We start from the raw sequence: 20831 nt of genomic DNA on the forward strand, positions 1-20831 counted from the left end.
TGTTATTCTACACTTGTGGGTTAAACCATTGAGTGAGGGACTTCACACAGTGGCATATGCGACTTCGACGGTAGGATGAGGGTCGATTCGGAGTATTTCACTTTTGATGGGCTCGAATTTCCGATCCAAACCATTCAGGAACTAAAACAACTTGTGATCGGATCTGATTTTGGCATAAGTCTTGATATCATCTCGACACTTCATGGGATTGGGGTCGATTCGATCAATTTCACCCCAGATCCCTTGTAATTCGATTCGGCTTGTTTCAGTTTGTTGGATTTTACATGGAGATTGAAAGTCTGTAACTTGTCTTTCCTGCTGTTGTAAGTGATTGATAGGGCGTCCCATAATTCTTTGGTTGTGGAAAACTCGGTGAGATTTCCGGCCAACACAGGTTCGATATTCTGAATGAGCCAAGAAAATACGATCAGGTCTTCTTGTTCCTATTTTTCTGACGTTGTTTTTTCTGGTGGTTTATTTGTTAAGTGATTTAAGAGGCTTTTTGATTTTCCGCATATGGCAACTCGAATCATCCGAGTCCATAAGGCGTAATTTTGGCTATTAAGTTTGAGGTTAATTAAGAGATTGTCGGAAAGTTTCGGATTATGGGTTTGGTTGTTTGTATTATTCTGCAATATTGTGGCTGATTGTAAGGCTAACTCGGAACCTAAGGCAGAGCCGCTGGCTTCTTCGGCCATGGTGGCTCAAATGCTTGATGGTTTGTGAGTATGCCGGAAAACTTATCGGGTAGATGATGAGCCGATTTGGTGGCTCTGATACCATGACAATATAATTGAATGAATTTTGTATTGATTTATGATGATACTACAATTCTAAAATCAATCATTTATAGACTAGTTTATGAACTAAATAAGGAAACACAATAAACGCGTTTTCTTCCTGTCTAAGTCGGGATCTTCTAACAAGGGAAGTGCTAACGATATTCTGATCCCACGATTTTCTTGGCAATCTTTTCTATTTCTAACAAAGATTACTCGGGGAAGAAGCGGGAATTAACAAAGGTTTGTCCTATTTTTAGGACTTTATATTGTCTCATTAGTAACGGTGGTTTACAAGTCAGTTGTGCATTGATAATATAACACATCAGTAACTTGAGTCATTACGTTTCCAATTGATGTTTTTTAGTTTATCTAGTGTTGTTTTTTTCCCTCTAAATGTTGAGGGTTTTTCATTGTAAATCAAACTATAAATGAAACGAGAATGGTACCCGCGCGTTGCGGCGGTGATGGAGGTGGTGGCGGGGTGGTGATGTAATGGCGGCGGCGTCAGTGGCGGTCATGAGGTGATCTACTTGACGGGCTTTGCTCTTAGCTGTACGGCTCCACCCTCGGATTTAAAAATTCGTCGAAAGTATATAGAATGACCAATCTAATGAAAGAGCATGAAATTTTAAGATCACCCATATAACTTTTATAATTTATCGATGTACGAGTTTTGAGATAAAAAATTTTGAATGAATTAGAAGAATAGAATGATTTACGAAGGGGGGGAGAAAAAAAATGATTAGTTGAGATTTGAGTAGAGAGAAAGGGTATTATAGTTATTTTAGGTAAGTATAGAATGGATGGGAGAGGCATTTTGGTGAGTATTTAAAGTCAATATTGAAAATTTAAGTTTAATGTTGAAAATTTAGATAAAATATCCTTTATAACATAGTATATAGATATAGATTCATTGAAATAAGGGCATCCACAATGGAGAAAAGTTTTTAAAAGCTTTTTATTTTGTTACCTAATCAATTAACCATCTTCAACCTCTTAAAAAGTCATCTCCTCTAATGGATAGCTTTTCTTAAAGCTTTTTTTACCACTAAACATGGATAAAGCTTTTGATCAAAGGGTTGAGGATTGTCAACCTATTCATCAAAAAAGCCATTCACTCCAATGATATCAACCTTTACAAAGACTTTTTGTTTCAAAAAAAGTTTTTCATTAACTCACCATTAGAGATACTCTAAGAAACTGAGAAGGTTTGAAGCTTTTGAGAATCCCAATTTCTTGCTCAATTAGTTTGCAGTGAGGAACTATATCACTAATCATCGATCGAATATGCTTCAAAATACTAAATTCCATTTTTTTTACGGTTTTTTCCTTATTTAAGTTCTCAAATGTTGCACGGGAACTAGTACGAGAACGAGAAACGGGTACGGGTACAGGAACGGGAAACGACAAACTTAAAAAATCAAGAAATAGGTACGGCACGGGTATGGAAATAAATACATAAAAAATATTAATATTTTATATAATATATATACAATTTTATAGTATACTAATACATTAAGTATTATCTTTAATTGTTACATCACATCTCCAAAAATACGTTATAAATACTTACAAAATATTCATGCTTAATATCTTTTGACAAAAACATCTAAATATGCCAGCTAGTTAATACTCGTTATTAAATTCCATGACATGACAAAATACGGAGTACAATAATTAGCAATTTAGCGAAAGTTCATAATTTCAAGACAAATTTGTGGGACTTTGTAACAAAAATATATATAACTTCAAATTTTGGGGGCTAAACTGTAAATCTCAAAACTAATTATATATGTCAAAACCAATATGTAATACTCTTAATACTTCAAGGGCTATAAATAATTAAACTATAACTTGAAACCCAGAGGGCCAGATCTATAAAGTGAAGTCTTCGCCTTCACCAAACAAACCTGCAACACTAGATATAGATGACGTACCATCACCATCTCCAAACACTCCACGATCACCTCAACAATCTTTAAACCTCACACAAACCACCGGATCATACAACCACTGTTGCTGCTCGTTCTTAACCACTACTCCGTTCGAAACTTACAGCCATCACCACCACCGAGCCACCAATCTCCGGCAACAACACTAGAAAAAACGTCCCCAAACGCCCGTTGACTTAAGGAGACGTCCCCAACCGCACGTTTCCGTCCCGGGGGAGTTTCTGGTACGTGGGACGGCACCTTCTTGCCGTTTCCGTGCATCAGAGGTTCTCATCAGCCATGAAGTTTACTTTCTACTTTCTAGTTTCCATATAGATCTAAGAGTGGATGTTTTTTGAAATCTCACCTTTAAACACGGGCAGGCTAAAGTTTTCCATCAGTAATATATGTTGGGATAGAGAAAGTGATGCTGTGAATGAAGAAAATTCTGAACACCATGATTCAAACCAACGGAATGTAATAGGAAAGTATGCAAATTAAATTGAAAAGAAAGTTACTTGGTCTAGTATGCAAAATTGTACGTTCATATGAACAATGAACCACGTTTTGGATTACGTTAGAGTGTTTGAGCAGCTTAAAAATTGTACTTTGAGCACGTTTGAAATGAAAGTGGTTGCAAAACGGATATCCCCCATGTTGAGAGTTGAGAAACAAGCGAAGAAGAATGTTCCTTAATAAGTTTGCCAAAATACATCATACGTGATATTGGTATATAGTTATGTAGTTGGTCACTATGATATATTAGTTTTAAATTTTATAATAGATAATATATAAAGTGGTAGATATAAATATCATATAACTATAGTTGAAGGGAACATAAGAAAAATAGTTATGAATTTGGTGTATGCGTTGGAGATGGATCGAGTTCAGTGAAACAATTGATGAGAAAAATAGGCATATTATGCGTTACAGTTTTAAGTCCAAATTATTGGTCGACCTCCATCCGACTCAAACCAACGCAAAATATACATTTCTATTTGAAGAGCATTTTAACCGAAGTGTGTTAAAACTACAAAACATGCAACCAATTAACATTCAGATGGAGGTAAACTAGAGATGGTACACCGTACACATTTACCTCAGAATAGGCCAAACAAGTGATATGGTTGAAGGCGCCAAAGGTCTAGATTTCATGCATAAAACAAGTTAAATCAATTATTTCAGAAATAAAGATTATTATCAAAATGTGTTTCTAATCATTTTATTCAATACGTTACCTGTTACTCGACTTGGCCAAACCAATAGATTACCCATTTTGACTTGTTGCTTAACCCCCATATTGGCATATTGTCACATCAGGTAACACTGGATCAGGATAACTCATAAGATCCAACCTCTTGGAGTAAACAAGACCATATAAAATTAGACAGAAGCAGCAGCTAGCTTTTCTATGTATAAACCCCTTGTAGTACAAATATTACAATTTACTGCCGGACCACCAAGTGAAACTGTAATCAACAATTATATTACATAACACATGTATGATTCAACTATCCTTTATACACTTACAGGACTTGGAGAAGCAGGAGCGACCCGATTTTCCAAAGGAATTTCAACAAATTCAGAAAGGATTGCCCGAAACTCATCACCACTCATTGTTTCTTTCTCGATAAGAATCTCCACTATTTTGTCCATAGCTTCGCGATTGTTGCGGATGTGAGTTAGGGCAATTTCATATGCGGTGTCCGAAAGCTTCTTGATGGCAGTATCAATATCTTCAGCTAGCTTCTCAGACATTGAGTTTCTAGCCATCATTCTCACTATAACATCTTGACTTTGACCAGATCCATCCATAAGTGACCATGGTCCAATTTCTGACATGCCAAATGTTACTACCATCTGCAAATCATCAGATAAACGCCATCAAAATTCCAGTATTCTTGAACAATTTTAGCTACAGATAGCTAGATACACATACATTTCTCTCAACAATAGGATTTCTTACGTCTCCCTAACTGCCTCTCCAAAACTTATTATATTTAATCCTTAATTGTATACTTTAAAAGGAAAAGAGTCAAACAGACAAAAAGTTGCCCCAAGTGTATATTATTAGTGCACCAAACCACTAAACTATCTTAGTAAAAAAATAGATTAATTAAAAATAAATAAATTATTGTTTCCAAATCACCCCATCGTGCCAACTCTACGAAAAGAAAATAAATATCATAATTACCAGATATCTATTATCTTTCAGTACTGTTCCTTCAATATATTGATTGCAGCAAAATAAATAGAAGTAAAGATCCCTATATTAAAGAAGAGATTTGTTAAAAAAAAAATGTTAGATGATTACCTGTTTGGCCAGACCGGTGATTTGCTGCAGATCACCAGCTGCACCTGTGGTTACCTCCGGCTCACCAAATATCACTTCTTCGGCAGCTCTTCCACCAAGTCCACCAACAATTCGAGCAAATAGTTGCTGTTTGGAGATCAATGTAGGGTCATCTGATGGAATGAACCAGGTCAATCCTCTTGCTTGGCCACGTGGGACTAGGGTCACCTTCTGAACCGCATCATGCCCCGGTGTCAGAGTTCTGCATCACAAGGACCAAATAAGCCACATCATTCCAATATATCCTGGAATGAACTTCATAATTATATCTAAAGGTGGCAATTTATACCCGCTTACTTATGAACTATGTTATCAATTTCGGTGGTATACCGGTGGTATACCAGATTTCGGATGGTTGACACAATTTCGGTTTCATATACCGGTTTCGTTTTCGTTTCTGGGAAAACCGGTGGTATTGACCGAAATTTGACCTTTTCTATTTCGGTATTTTCGGTGGTTTTACCGTTTTGTTTTTGGGCCTAATTTAATAACATTCAGGTTCTTTTTTTCTTTTTTATGGCCCATTATCAATTAAACACGTGAGTAAAGTCTGTATTTCAGTAATTTGAATTCTGTTTTCAGCAATCTGAATATGTTTTCTGTTTTTCAGCAATCTGTTTTGTGTTTACAGCAATCTGTTTTCTGTTTCAGTGCTTCAGCACTTCCAGGTTTCATCTTTTTCTTATTATTTATGTATATACATCTATATATATATAATTATATATAATATAATATTAATAATATTAATTACCGGAATACCACCGAAATACCATCCGAAATACCGAAATTTCGTATACCGGTCCTTCAACGAAACACCGAAATACCAGTTCTTAACTACTTAGCTTATGAATGGGTCGATTCAAGTTATGTTAATCCATGACAGTTCAAACTTGTAACATAAATAAAATAGTGCTTAGCTGATGGAAAAAATGTAGTGTAAAATGGTGCTTCGTCTTTTAAGGCACTAATGCTACTATATATCTATGAAAAAAGTGGGACTAACTCTAAAATAATCTAATATTTGACAAGCTAGCCGATCACAAGGAAAATACAAAAAAGAGAAATTCAGGTCAGCTAAAAATCCCGTAAAGGAAAATACAGGCTCTGATCCCTTACCCGACCCCCCGTATTTTGCCAACTTTAATGAATCGTAAGAAACTGTGAAAAATTATAACCAATAGACCACATTCCAGAACATTTAACTAGTAAATCAACTACTTAAATGAACCAACAATTCTCACGTACCCGCAAATGGCATGGCCAACCTCGTGATATGCTACAAGGCTTTTACTTTTCCCATCCGTCATAACAGTTCCCTCCATTCCAGCCACAATTCTGTCAATGGAATCATCAATTTCTTTGGAAGATATTGCTGTTTTTGCACGGCGACCAGCCAATATGGCTGCTTCGTTTAAAAGATTAGCAAGATCAGCACCACTAAATCCAGGTGTTCTCATGGCAATCACCTCGAGAGACACATCCTTGTCAAATTTCTTATTGCCAGCATGCACCTTTAAGATATCGGTTCTCCCACGAACATCTGGGACATCCACAGATACCTGACACGAGATTTTCCACGTTTAGCAACTGCCACATTTGATAATAATAGTGTAGAACGGAGCAGATTGCAACAAATAGCAATACAATTTCACTTCAGGTCTTAATATGGCCACGGACATAAAAGAATCATTTTGAAACCAACATCTGAAAATGGGTATAAAAACAATTGAGTCTGGCATGTTACTAACTGACTTACCAAAAGTAACCTTCTCCGCAAAGTAGAATAGCTTCTTTGGCAGGTTTTTGGATATGCATTTTTGAGGTAGTAATGTAATATTATTTAAAATTTGATAATTATCAATCAGAACCTGCTAAATAGTGTATGGATGTGCTTCTGTGAATATGATGTTGTAATGATCAACTTTGATGATGTAGAGTGTTTGTCAATTTCTAGGAACTAACAGATAATCAAGGGTCATACAAGAGCATGAAAGTAAGTTTCAACCACTTTGATTGTTCGTTTGTTGTAGCTATGATCGAACTGATATGTGACCACTACATAGTTAAGATAGTCGCTAAGATGCATGCATAAGGAGGTTACCTGTATACTAGAAGGTTATACTTAATGGCCACAATAATAATATAACCACTTTCCATAACTGTCATCGAAACACCCCCTTAACAAGGGTTTCAAAGTCCAATGACCTGTTTAGATATATTACGAAGGTATATTGCTACTTATAACAATTTGCCAAATTAAAGTATCCAGAGATTCCTTATGAATGAGCTGACTTACGTTGTGTTTAATCTTAAACGTGTAGAAGGACCAAATTAAAAAAAGTAAGCTAATAGGGAATGGGATCAAATGTGTAGAATGGGTTAAAAGCTGCCCAAGATGTATTGTTTCATGCATACAACTTTGTAAATGTTCTATTCAAAGATTTATATTAGTGTTGTAAAAATGTTTTCTTGAAACATATTTGACATACGATTTAACTATATAATCTTTAAATTTTCAATAAAAATTGTGTCGTATATTTTGGACAAGTATTTGTTAGACATGAATATTTATAAACATGGAACCAAACCGATGCGCACAGAAAAAAAAGTAGCCAGTTTGATCTACTATCCAACCTACCCAGCCCGTTCATTGTGCCACATATTACAACTTTGAAAAATGTGAAGTACCTGTCTATCAAATCGTCCTGGTCTCAATAAAGCAGAATCAAGAATATCTGCACGGTTGGTAGCTGCAACAACAATAATACCTGTGTTTCCTTCAAACCCATCCATTTCAGTCAAAAGTTGGTTAAGGGTTTGTTCCCTTTCATCATTCCCTCCGCCAATACCCGTTCCTCTTGACCTCCCAACTGCATCAATTTCATCAACAAATACAATACATGGTGCATTCTCTTTCGCTTTTTTAAAAAGATCCCTAACTCTAGACGCACCAACACCAACAAACATCTCAACAAACTCAGAACCCGAAATTGAGAAAAAGGGAACACCTGCTTCACCAGCAATAGCCTTAGCTAATAGTGTTTTACCGGTTCCCGGGGGACCCACAAGAAGGACACCTTTTGGAATCCGAGCACCAACAGCAGTGAAACGCTCCGGTTTCTTTAAGAACTCCACGACTTCCATGAAATCCTGCTTTGCTTCATCTACACCTGCCACATCATCAAATGTGACACCAGTGTTGGGTTCCATTTGGAACTTTGCTTTTGATTGACCAAAAGCAAGAGGATTCCCAGGTCCACCAGGACCCCCCATTCCACCACCGGAACGTCTAGACAAAAGAAACAAACCCCCAATCAATATCAAAGGGAATGCAAGGTTTCCAATTAAATTGAACAAAAAGGAACCAGAATCCTCTTGAGCATTATGTGCTGCAAAGTCAATATTTTTCTCCCTAAACTTTTGAAGAAGTTCTTGACTGAGACCAGGGAGTTGGACTCGCACTCTCTGGACTCGGTTTCCCAGTTCAGGAGAAACTGCTTCGACAATTGCTATAGTTCCGTTCTCGAACAAATCAACTTTATTAACTCTGTCTTTATCCAAATACTCCAAAAATCTAGAGTAAGACATTCTTGAGTTAGAAACTCCTTGTTCATCATCAGCATAAGCTTTCCCAGTATTTAATAAAGCCGGTGCTGCAAGTCCTGCATTCCCGAGCAATAACTTTAGGAACCCTCTTCTTCCTTCATGCTGATTCTGGTTGAGAGATGCTCTTACAATTGTTTTTGGAACCTTGTGAAGAGATGGAAGACTAGGGGAAAGGTGAAATTGTTTGCCATGAAATTCCTTGTTTATGGTTCTTTTAGTGGATAGACCGTTTCCAACGATACATGCGGAGGATGCGGCCATTGTAGAAAACTGTGCAAAAAATCATTGTACCACAAAACATATATTAGTGAAATTAATGACGACACATGTAATATTGTTCTACATTTAATAACATTATTTGGTACCAAATCACAAAACCCAAACATGTCAATACACTATGATAACTACAGAAAATTGATTTCCAGTACATACACTTGGTAATCGTCTTACGTGCAGGCCTCCAAGTAGAATGACCCGTATTTCAATCAACCATTGAATTGAAGATATTAATAAAAATAATAAAACTTATCAAAAACAAGTATCACTTTAGTACATGTATTATCACCCTCGTGTAAAAGATGAAAGGTTTACTACACTTTAAGCATCCAGTAAACATGACTGCCCGATGGAATGATTGAAGAAAGTATCACTATCATAAGAAAAGCACGGTGGGAGACATGGTAATATCATTCCAATGTATACACCATCAACCTTAAACAAGGTGAAAGACAAAGAAACACGAGTCTGGCATAAAGAAAGAAAAATTTTTAACTCACTGCACGTGACTTTTGATTCAAACCCTCGGTTTTCAAATATCGAAAAAAAAGATTTGAGTAAGATATAAACAGCACTACTAGTAGATTTAAGGTCAAATGCGGCAAGGAATATAATAGGGATGTCCAAACTTCATAATAATGGTAATTAGCAACAGAGTGAGTTGTTTAATATCATATAATTTCAAATACAATAATGTATGTCACAAGTAATTAATACCTCCGTCCCCAAAATGTGAGATTTGAATGAAGTCAGTTAACTTGGAACATGCATTTCATTTAAATATTTTGGGAATAGTAATATTTGAGAAGTGAAATGGTAGAGTTTCCTGCTGCCAAATCACTTGTCAAAAATGGGATGATTGATTTTGAACTAAATTCTAATAAGGCTTTCATCTTTTTCTTTTCATTTTCTATCATTTCCTTCTATAAAAAATAAAAATAAAAAAACTCAAGAATAAAAAATATTACAAGATCCTTCATTTTGCTTTCATTTCTTTCCAAAAAATAAATTAAACTAAGAAAAAAAAAACTAAAACTAAAAGAAAGAAAAGATAGAATGAACAACAGAATAGAATAACAAATTTGTTACCTTGGTTGGATGGATGGATAGATGAGGGTTTGGAGGAAGTTGAATTGTGAAAGAATAAAAAGAAGAAAGACGAGTGAGATATATATATGAATGAATGAATGAAAATGAAGCAAGGAATGGATGTGGTTTCAAAATATTTTACGTGTTTTATTTATATTTATTCGTTTTTTAATGTTAAAAATCTCAAATCAACTTTCGTCGACCCCCTCCTCCCTGTTCCCTTCAACGCCTCTTGTTTTTCTTTATTCATTTTCTTTTCCTTCAAATTAAGTTAGGGGAATTGATGTGTACTAAATATTTAATAAATTAAATAAACAAGAACTATAATACAAATATACAATTATGGATGTATGAGATACATATCAATTTTAAACCTTTGGGATTCTTGCATTTAAATCTTTTTTAAACTGGAATCAATCATCGTGATCAAAAGCATACGATAGGAAACCATAAATTCACATTTGGATCCCAATCCATTCCACCTCATATAAATTATCATCATTAACACTCCAATACATACAACCCAAGAGAAATTGATCATAAAGATGGACTATTAACACATTAAACAAAACTTCCTTTACATATACATACAAAAACATATATCTATAGCATCAATCAATGGCATAAATCCATAAAGCATTCATAATTAACATAAATTAACACATTAAATAACATTTTAATTACATTTAACACATACATACACCCACAAATTTACTGTTGCTCGAAAAAAAAGAAAATTAACCCAATAACCTAAGTAAAATCATAAATTCTTAGTAAATTAATTTAAACCTTAATCAATTCTAAATCCTTAGCATTGATGTCATTCTTACAACTATATATAAGATATATAAGATGTATATGTTGAGTTTTGCTATGTGAGAGCAGAAACACTAGCAGCTGGATTAAGTGGTTGGACCCTTGTTTTCGGAGTGATTATGTATTTGATCCTCATAATTAGTAAGGCTGATAGAACCTCGAATCAATATCTATACTTTGGTAGGGATACGACTACCTACATTTTAATCTCCCTACATATAAAGTATGCATGTTAAATGTAAACGTATTTGTATTTATTAACTGTAATATGCTAAACAATCAAAATAGGTATGCTTCCGCCCATCTTTTGTGATTAAACAATCAAAACTTTTACTATATACATATTATTATACATTCACATACACTATGGGCAATGGACTACACCCAAACCCAAAAAACTTATATTGAGACAATTAAGCCTATAATTTTGTAAATAATGAAGCGTCTAATATTGTATTCAACTTTGATCCATAGTCAATTGTATTTCTTTATCTTTAAACTAGACGAATACCCGCCCAATTATATTAACATTAGTTTAGTAAATGTCTTAATTAAATATCACTCAATAACTTTATTAACTAAATCTTTTTAATAATGGTACTCCTTATTCTTTGATGTTATAACTTATAAGAAATTCATATATATATTTATACTAGCTTATTAACCCGGGTTTAACCCGGGCATATTGATAAAAGTTTTATAAAAACGTATCTTCGTCATTGAAGTTGCAGCAGTCCAACGATACTCATAACCTCGAAATAATATACCTTATAATTAACTTATTAACCCGCATAATATGTATATATTCTATTATGGCAAAATTATTGAAATGATTACCATGTATATATTATTAGAGTTTTTAAAAGAAAATTTAAGTATTTTTTGTAAAGAAAAACATCCTTAAATAACAAAAATAAAAATGCAATAAATTTTAAAAGGAAAGTTTTTATGACATCATAAATAAATAAAGTTAAAAACAACAAAACTTTAACAATAAATTTGAAAATGACAAATAAGCTATTTATATAAATTAGTGATGTCATAACAATCTTCTTTTATTTAGTATAGAGATAATATATATTATATTTTCATGCATACAAAGTTTAATATATTGTATATTTGTATTTCTAATAGCGTATAATTGAATATTTGACAAACTTTCCATTTAAAATTAGTTGATAAATTTGATATGATATTTTTTGATAAATTTACTATATGCTTATTTATTTGTTGATAACTTATATCATTTACTTCACTAATTACCTTTTGGTAAAGAATTTTAATTGTATGACTTATCACTTATATATTTATTTATTTAACTTTTTTAATGTTTAATTATAATAAAAAAAATTAAAAATATTATATTGTTACGAGAGATTCAATTACATTTTATTTCCATTAATAACGTTTTATTTCAACGACACTACAAATATTTTTTTAAAAACTTGATATTAAATGCTTTTTTTATTTGATTGCTTAAATACATGAATTTACACATTTGGTATCAGAGTATGGATATAGTTACAACTTCGTGTTAATAATAATACGAGTATCTCTTTAATATTTCATGTATATAATTTAGTTTTATAGTTGAAAACATGATTTGTTAACAATTTCACTTGACAATGAATATGGTATTATAATTGTTATTCAAAAGTATGTAAATATCTATTTAGATATTAATAGTTTTCAAATATTAAAAGTTTTCTAATGGAAAAAATATATAAATCTCACGTATTACGCGGGTTATAAGATAGTATAATTACATACCAACATTCCAGCAAAACTCCAAGTAGAAGTCCAAGCCCACTCCCGATGACCAAGGGAAGTTTGCCAAACATACTTATAAACACAAGTGATGTTAAATATGAAGTGAATTTTCTTTCCTTTCATTTAACTAATGCGTTAAAAAAATTCAAAAAAAAAAAACCAATTATGAGCCGTCTTTATTATACAATACAGTTAATATTAATAAATTAATGAACATCAATATTAAAAATATAATACTTTTTCCCGATACTCATATTTTAAGTTAAAGAATTTTTTTGTATTACTAATAATCGTCAGCGGTCAATATAGTCACACGACTCAGATGTAGTACCAGAAAAAAATCTCAAATGGGCAAAATTAAAAAATTCATGAAAGACAAACTCAAAAGGGGGCAAAATATTAAAAACCTATAAAATAAAATTTCAAATTCATGAAAAATTTTAAATTACATGACAAAATTTAAATTTTGAGAGGGGCATTAACCCACTTTGCCCCCTCTTAGTACCGCCCTTGGCCCACGCCATCGACCTCAGTTTTGTCTATGTTGAAATTATACAAATCTATTGTTTTGTTAAACTTAGTCATTGATAACTGATAAAGGTATTTGGTACTGAACAAAAAAGTATTCATATACACAATGTTTGAAAAAGAGAGCAAAGGGTTTGAAAAATTCAAATGTCGGCTTGGTCATTTTGTAGTTGTGACATGATGCAATGGGTGTTCAACTTCGTCCATGGGATCTGATGATGTACCCTCTCAGCGGTACGCAGGACCCGCCACACGAAGGAATAGTAACACGTTACGACACGAAGGTTGTTTGTAACGAGGGCTTCCGTAGTAAGATAAAAAGGATAAGAATTATTCCCCTATAGTTTCGGGATTTGATCTTTGCGACCAATAATTAAGGAAATTATATCCCGGGCCTAAGACTTAGGAAACCCTAAAACGACCTACTTGTTCTCCAAGAACACTCTCCCTATAAAAGAAGACCTATAAGACCTATTCAAGGCACTAAACAACGCATCTCCGACCACACACTGATCGTACGAAAAGCTTCATTGGCGTAAAGAGATTTGACGCCATCCGTGGGACCTCATACTCAGATCCCGCCACCACTCTGAACCCTGTTTTTTGTATCGAATCAAGGAGAATGACCGATGTCCCGCCAGGATTCGGGCAAAGCTCTCAGCAAACAACCGAAACACCGACTAATGGTGATCAGCAGACTGATCGTTGAACAGCGGAAGTGTAACATCCCAAGATTTTAAGGTAAAAGAAATTAACCCCTTTTTATAGTTTTAACATTAAATTAATTTCCTAGTATTTTATTTTTAGATATGGGGTTAATTTAGTTGGAACTTTAGCGGATAGCGGGTATTCTAATACCTAGTAAATCATATGGGACGTGGCATCTCCAAAGAGTGCCAGCCCTCTTTTTCTTTTGAGTCACCTCCCACTTCACTCATTCTTCTTCTTCTTCTTCTTCTTCACTTCATGCATTCTTCTTGCTTTCACAAAATCATAGTTTAATCTTCCAAGCCCAAGGTAGAAATAAAAATAATAATCATCATTAACAACTCTTATCAAACAAGATTAAAAAGTTAGGATTTGTGGGTTTGTGGTGGAGGTGGCCGAAAATTTAAGAGGAAAAAGGAGAAGAAATTGTGTATTGAAAACCCTAAGTAATTGTCTTCTTTGTTGAGGTTAGGAATTTCCCCAATTTAGCTTTATCTTTTCTTTTGAAATTAGGGTTCATGAAGGAACCCGAATTTGGGGTTTTGCTAGAAATTGGATTGTGGTTAATTTTCCCCCAATTCCTTAGTTAACCTAGTTGTCATTGAGTTATTTAATGAGTTTGATTATGAAATTGATAAGTTCTTGTGATAATTTGGGTTTATGAGAAAAGATGAGTTTTTCTAGTTATTGAAATAATGATGAAAATGGTAGAATGAGCTACCTAGTGTTATTGTATTAATGAAAGTAACTCAATGACAAATGGGTTGGGTTTTGGGTTTAGAAAAGGCTAGTAATTGTGTATGACTAGGTTAGGCTAGTCAAATTGTGAGTGAAAGCTTATGCACTTTATGATATGATCATAGGTTGAGCTTGTTGAGCATTGTTGTTTAGCTTTATTGTCTCTGTTGCGGAGGAGGTGAGTATACTTGTATACCTTTGTGTATACGTTGGGTCAATTACCATGAGATGTGAATGTTCCAAGCATGGTAATTGATTTGGCGTTTAGCCCATATGGGGCATTGTTTATAAGGCCTAAGAACCTCCGGGGCCTAAGAACCCCGATAGTTGATCGATTGAGGCCTAAGAACCTCCGGTGGCCTAAGAACCCCGATATATGATCATGATTATGTTGTTTAGCTTATATGGATCCATATATGTATTTATTAGTGTGCAAAGTGAGCATGTGAATGTGACACGACGGTGTCATAGGTTACATGTGAAAGTCCTTGCACTTGCCTTCTTTCGTATTCGTAAATGTATGCAAGCATATTCACCAAGCCTTTGTTTAGTTGTTTACCCTTTTATAGGTAGTTCCGGAAGAAGGAACTAGTGTGGTTGATTTGAAGAAAGTTGAATTAGAGCTTGAAGTAAATTTTGGAAGTTCTTGAAGGTATATAGGTTATCCTTGGATGGATGATGATCTTTTAGTGTAGATACCTAGTTGTCCCTCTCCTTTGGCTCTTCGTACATTTTGGTGTAATGGTCATATTTCTTGTTGAATTATGTAAATGAGCAGGGGTAAAATTGTTAGAAAGTTGTGAAGTTGAAATTTGGTCGATAATTGTGTCCATTTGGGTAAATGACCCGTTTGGTGGTGTTCATGGGTTTGGAAACTAAATGTTGTTGTGTGAAAGTCAAAATGTGTTTATAATGTTGTTAGAAACTTTCAGAATGTAGCTTTGAAGTTCTTTGTGTCATGGTAAGGTTTGCAAGATGGTTCAAGTGTCAAAAATGGAATTGGGTTGCTGATCAGGTAGCCCACTGCGGCGCAGTGGGACCTTTTCCCATTTTGTTCCGAACTCCCCACTACGCCGCAGTGGGTTATAAAAAAAAACTTGTATTTTCGGTTTATCAAGTTGGGTCCTTTCAAGTTGGTATCAGAGCCAAGGTTTAAGGGATTTAGGTTTACCCTCGATTGGAGAGTGCCTAGACTTAAACCTTAGTTGAGACTCGACCTTAGGTATCCAAAATTTTAAATGGGACCGAAAGATGCGTTTGATGATGCTAGTTTATCCACTTGCTAGTATTTAAATCACAATAAGAAGCCGGCCTTATTGTGGTTGAAGTACTAGCAATTTATAAACTAACGACATCAAACCTTGTGACGGTTTAGTATAAAACTATCGGCTGGGTTTTTAGTTCGAGCGTGTAGAGATAGGTTACGAAAATTAAATATGTTTATTCAATCTTATTATAGTATGGCTGATCAACGTAACAACGATGACGGACACCATAGTCAAAATGAAGATGAAGGGCCCTATTTTGCCGAAGATAGTATGGATATCTCAGACCAAATTGGGAGAGCTTTAGAAAAGTACACTCCTATTCTACTCAGAAGGTTGAATGCTACATTAGAAGGAGCAGTGAATAATCACATTGCTCAAATAATTAAAGAAGAAGTTGCGATCAATGTGCAACGAGAAATTGAAAAGAGGGATGCAAAGGATAAAGGCAAAAAAATTGAGGATGAAAAAGAGGTTGAAGTGACGGCGGAAAGGATCTATAAAAAGAAGTTCACTTTCCGAGATTTTGAAGTGTGCCATCCACCAGAGTATCACGGTGATCGTGATCCTATCGTGTGTACACGGTGGATATCGGAAATCGAAGGGGCGTTCCGCACAAGTCAATTCCCCTCACACTTAAAAGTGATCTTTGCGGTTGGTATGCTAAGAAATAGTGGGAAGAGATGGTGGGATGGTTTGCTAGCGATTAAGAAGGGGGCATTAGATGACGTTGAATGGCCCGAATTCAAAGCAATGTTTTTCAAAGAGTTTCTGTCAGAGGCCGAGGTAACCAAGTTGAGGAGTGAGTTCCTCAATGATTGTCAAGGTAGTTTGAGCGTAAATGAATTTCGGGCTCAATTCTTGGACAAGGCACAATTTTGTCCGGAATTTCTAGAAAATGATCAATTGCTCAAGGAGCAATTTTACTTGAAGTTGAAGAAGAGTTTGCGGGAGAAGATTAGTTTACGCCAAATGGAGTCCTTCTCCATGTTGGCGGATGTGGCTAGAGATCACGAAATTGAGATGAAAAGGGTGGATGATAGTGAATTAAAAAGGAAGCATGAAGACGTGAGCTCCCCAAACAAGAGGCCTAGACAAGAAGGGAATTCCGGAAATCACTTTAATAAAAGAGCTCCATTTTGTCGCCAATGCAAGAAAAATATTCAGGGGTATGTAGGGCGGTGGAGAAAGGTTGTTATACTTGTGGGGAGCCAGGGCATACTAGCCGAGAATGTAGGTCCAAACCTCACAAGGCCGTTGTTTGTTTCAAATGCTTTGAAGAGGGTCATATGAGAAGTTCATGCCCTAAGTTGACCGAAGAAGAAAGACTGGAAGAAAGGAGGAAAGAGACGGAGAGGAGAAATACTCAAGCTCATGGAAACCCTCGTGGAAGATCTTTTCAGCTCACTGTGGAGCAAGCAAGAGATGCAGATGATGTTGTCACAGGTACATTCCTTGTATATAATGTGCCTATGCGAATTCTCTTTGATTCAGGGGCGAATAAATCATTTGTTGCAACTAGAGTAATTCATAATATTCCCGTGTCTAAATCATATTTAGAAAATACCTTGCAAGTTGAGTTGGGTAATGGTAGGATGGAATTAGTGAAGGATGTGTATAAAGGGTGTGAAATCAAAATCTCTTCGGAACTCTTCCAAGCTAATTTAATTCCTTTTCCAATGGGAGAGTTTGACATAATCTTGGTTATGGATTGGTTGAGCTCTTGTAACACTAAAATTGCATGTGACGAGAAAGCGGTATATTTGAAGACCTCTAAGGGCGAAGACTTGGTGGTTTATGGCGATAGGAAAGAACGTTCTATACCCGTGTGCACTTTTGCTCGTGCCAAACGTTACATATCCCATGGATGTCACGCTTATCTTGCTCACATCGTTGATGTTGAGAAGAAATCCATTTCTATCGAAGACATCCCCATTGTTAAAGATTTCGTCGATGTTTTTCCCGAAGACTTGCCGGGAATTCCTCCCGAACGGCAAGTTGAATTCTCCATTGATCTCATTCTGGGGGCTAACCCCATTGCTAAAGCTCTTACCGTTTGGCTCCTACAGAAATGCAAGAAATGATGAAACAACTCCAAGAATTACTTGATAAGGGTTTCATTCGCCCTAGTAACTCTCCTTGGGGTGCACCCGTACTATTTGTCAAGAAGAAGGATGGAAGCATGCGTATGTGCATTGATTATCGCGAACTCAACAAGGTCACCGTAAATAACAAATATCCTTTGCCTAGAATCGATGATTTATTTGATCAACTTCAAGGAGCTTCGTATTTTTCAAAAATTGATCTTCGTTCGGGTTATCATCAACTTAAAGTACGTGATGAAGATATTCCAAAAACCGCTTTCCGGACTCGTTATGGTCACTTTGAATTCGTTGTCATGCCTTTTGGTCTCACGAATGCTCCCGCGGCATTCATGGATCTTATGAACCGTGTTTGTCGTCCTATGCTCGATAAGTTCGTGATCGTTTTCATTGATGATATTCTCATTTACTCCAAAAGTTCCTCCGACCATGAAGCTCATTTAAGGGAAGTGTTGGAAACTCTACGTAAGGAGAAACTCTATGCCAAATTCTCCAAATGTGAATTTTGGCTAAGGGAGGTGCAATTTCTTGGCCATGTTGTTAATAGTGAAGGAATCATGGTGGATCCGGCTAAGATTAGTGCGGTGATGAAGTGGGAGCAACCTAAGAATCCGTCGGAAATTAGAAGTTTTCTTGGTCTAGCGGGCTATTACCGTCGTTTCATCCAAGACTTCTCCAAAATAGCTTCTCCATTGACCAAGTTGACTCGAAAGAACATCAAGTTTGAATGGAAAAGCGAGTAAGAAATGGCTTTCCAACAACTTCGAGAAAGATTAAGTCAAGCACCGGTTCTTGTCTTACCCGATGGTCTTGAAGATATGGTGGTGTATTGTGATGCATCATCTAATGGCCTTGGTTGTGTTCTTATGCAACGGGGTAAAGTCATTGCCTATGCTTCGAGGCAATTCAAAGAGCATGAGAAACGATACCCTACCCATGATTTGGAGTTAGCGGCGGTGGTCTTTGCTTTGAAAATTTGGCGCCATTATCTCTATGGAGTCAAATTCACCATATATTCCGATCATAAAAGCCTCAAATATTTCTTTGAACAACGAGATCTCAATAATCGCCAAAGAAGATGGTTAGATCTCTTGAAGGATTATGATTGTGAGATCTTGTACCATCCCGGAAAGGCTAATGTTGTGGCGGACGGCTTGAGTAGGAAGAGTTCCCATCATGCTTTAGTTGTTTCTCCCCTATGGGTCTTGATCACCAACGATTTCTTTGATCAAGTTAAAAAAGCTCAAGAAAAGGCCTTGCAACGAGATCCCAAGAGAGAAAGAATTCAAGGTCAAATTCAATATTTTACTAAGGATTCTCGTGGCCTTACCTTACGTTTTGGGAGGATTTGGATCCCGTTCTCTTGTGAGTTGAAGCAAGTGCTACTCGATGAGGCTCACAAATCCAAGTACTCCATCCACCCTGGTGCTACAAAGATGTATCATGATTTGAAGGTGGAATATTGGTGGCCCGGTATGAAGCGAGATGTGGTGAAGTATGTTGAAAAATGCTTAACTTGTGCACAAGTGAAAGCGGAGAATCAAAAGCCTTATGGTATGATGCAACCGTTGGAAATCCCTAAATGGAAATGGGAGGAAATCACCATGGATTTCATCACGAAATTGCCCAAGACCCCTAGAAATCAATTTGATACAATATGGGTGATAGTTGATAGACTAACCAAGAGTGCCTTGTTTCTTCCTATCCGTGAGACATCATCATCCGAAGTGTTGGAAAAGATCTACGTGAAAGAGGTTGTAGCTAGACATGGAGTTCCTATCTCCATTGTTTCGAATAGAGACACTCGTTTCACTTCTCACTTTTGGCGAAAATTCCACGATGATATGGGCACCAAGCTCAAGCTTAGCACCGCCTATCACCCACAAACGGATGGTCAAAGTGAGAGAACCATCCAAACACTTGAGGACATGCTTCGGGCATGTATAATCGATTTTGGAGGCACTTGGGATCTTCACTTGCCTTTGGTAGAATTCTCATACAACAATAGCTACCATTCTAGCTTTCAAATGCCACCGTATGAAATGTTGTATGGAAGAAAGTGTCGATCTCCAATTTGTTGGGGAGAAGTGGGTCAAAGAGAAATAGGTGGTACGGAAGTGGTCTTAAAAACCATTGAGAAGATAGATGTGATCAAGGAAAGATTAAAAGCGGCTCAAGACCGACAGAAGTCTTATGCGGATAAACGAAGAAGGCCGATTGAATTCAATATTGGCGATCGTGTTTTGTTGAAAGTCTCCCCATGGAAAGGTGTTTTACGGTTTCGAAAGCGTGGAAAGTTAAGTCCTCGTCTTATTGGTCCGTTCAAAATTTTGGCTAAAGTTGGCAAGGTTGCATACCGTTTGGAGTTACCGGAAGAGTTATCGGGATATCATCCTACGTTTCATCTGTCTCATCTTAGGAAGTGTCTCGCCGATGAATCTACTTATGTGCCTTTAAATGAAATCGAGTTCGATAACAAGTTGAATTACATTGAGGAGCCTATTGCCATTGTAGAAGAAGAAGTTAGAAGAGTACAAAATAAGACGGTGAGAACCTATAAGATTTTGTGGAAGCATGGTAAGATGTCCGATTGTACATGGGAATCCGAGCATGACGTCCTAGTTTACTATCGGTCTTTACATATGGCTTGGATCACGAGGCCGTGATCCGTTCCAAACGGGGGAGAGTTGTAACATCCCAAGATTTTTAGGTAAATGAAATTAACCCCTTTTTATAGTTTTAACATTAAATTAATTTCCTAGTATTTTATTTTTGGATATGGGGTTAATTTAGTTGGAACTTTAGCGGATAGCGGGTATTTTAATACCAAGTAAATCATATGGGACGTGGCATCTCCAAAGAGTGCC

General features: G+C 35.9%; 2 protein-coding genes across 2 annotated transcripts; one reads left to right on the top strand and one right to left on the bottom strand.

The window, feature by feature from the left end:
• Nucleotides 1-4096: 4096 nt before the first annotated feature.
• LOC122585939 (ATP-dependent zinc metalloprotease FTSH 8, chloroplastic) lies at nt 4097-10143 on the bottom strand. Its single transcript, XM_043758053.1, has 5 exons — nt 10038-10143; nt 7755-8942; nt 6312-6625; nt 5028-5268; nt 4097-4573 (listed from the first exon to the last, which is right to left on the bottom strand). The coding sequence occupies exons 2-5, from the start codon at nt 8931-8933 to the stop codon at nt 4232-4234; spliced, it is 2076 nt and encodes a 691-aa protein (XP_043613988.1). The 5' UTR covers nt 8934-8942; nt 10038-10143; the 3' UTR covers nt 4097-4231.
• A 5914-nt stretch (nt 10144-16057) lies between these two features.
• On the top strand, nt 16058-17155 carry LOC122585827. Its single transcript, XM_043757954.1, has one exon. The coding sequence runs from the start codon at nt 16058-16060 to the stop codon at nt 17153-17155; it is 1098 nt and encodes a 365-aa protein (XP_043613889.1).
• The last annotated feature ends 3676 nt before the right edge of the window (nt 17156-20831 follow it).

This window comes from Erigeron canadensis, chromosome 1 (assembly GCF_010389155.1).
Source record: "Erigeron canadensis isolate Cc75 chromosome 1, C_canadensis_v1, whole genome shotgun sequence".
Lineage (NCBI taxonomy): Eukaryota > Viridiplantae > Streptophyta > Magnoliopsida > Asterales > Asteraceae > Erigeron > Erigeron canadensis.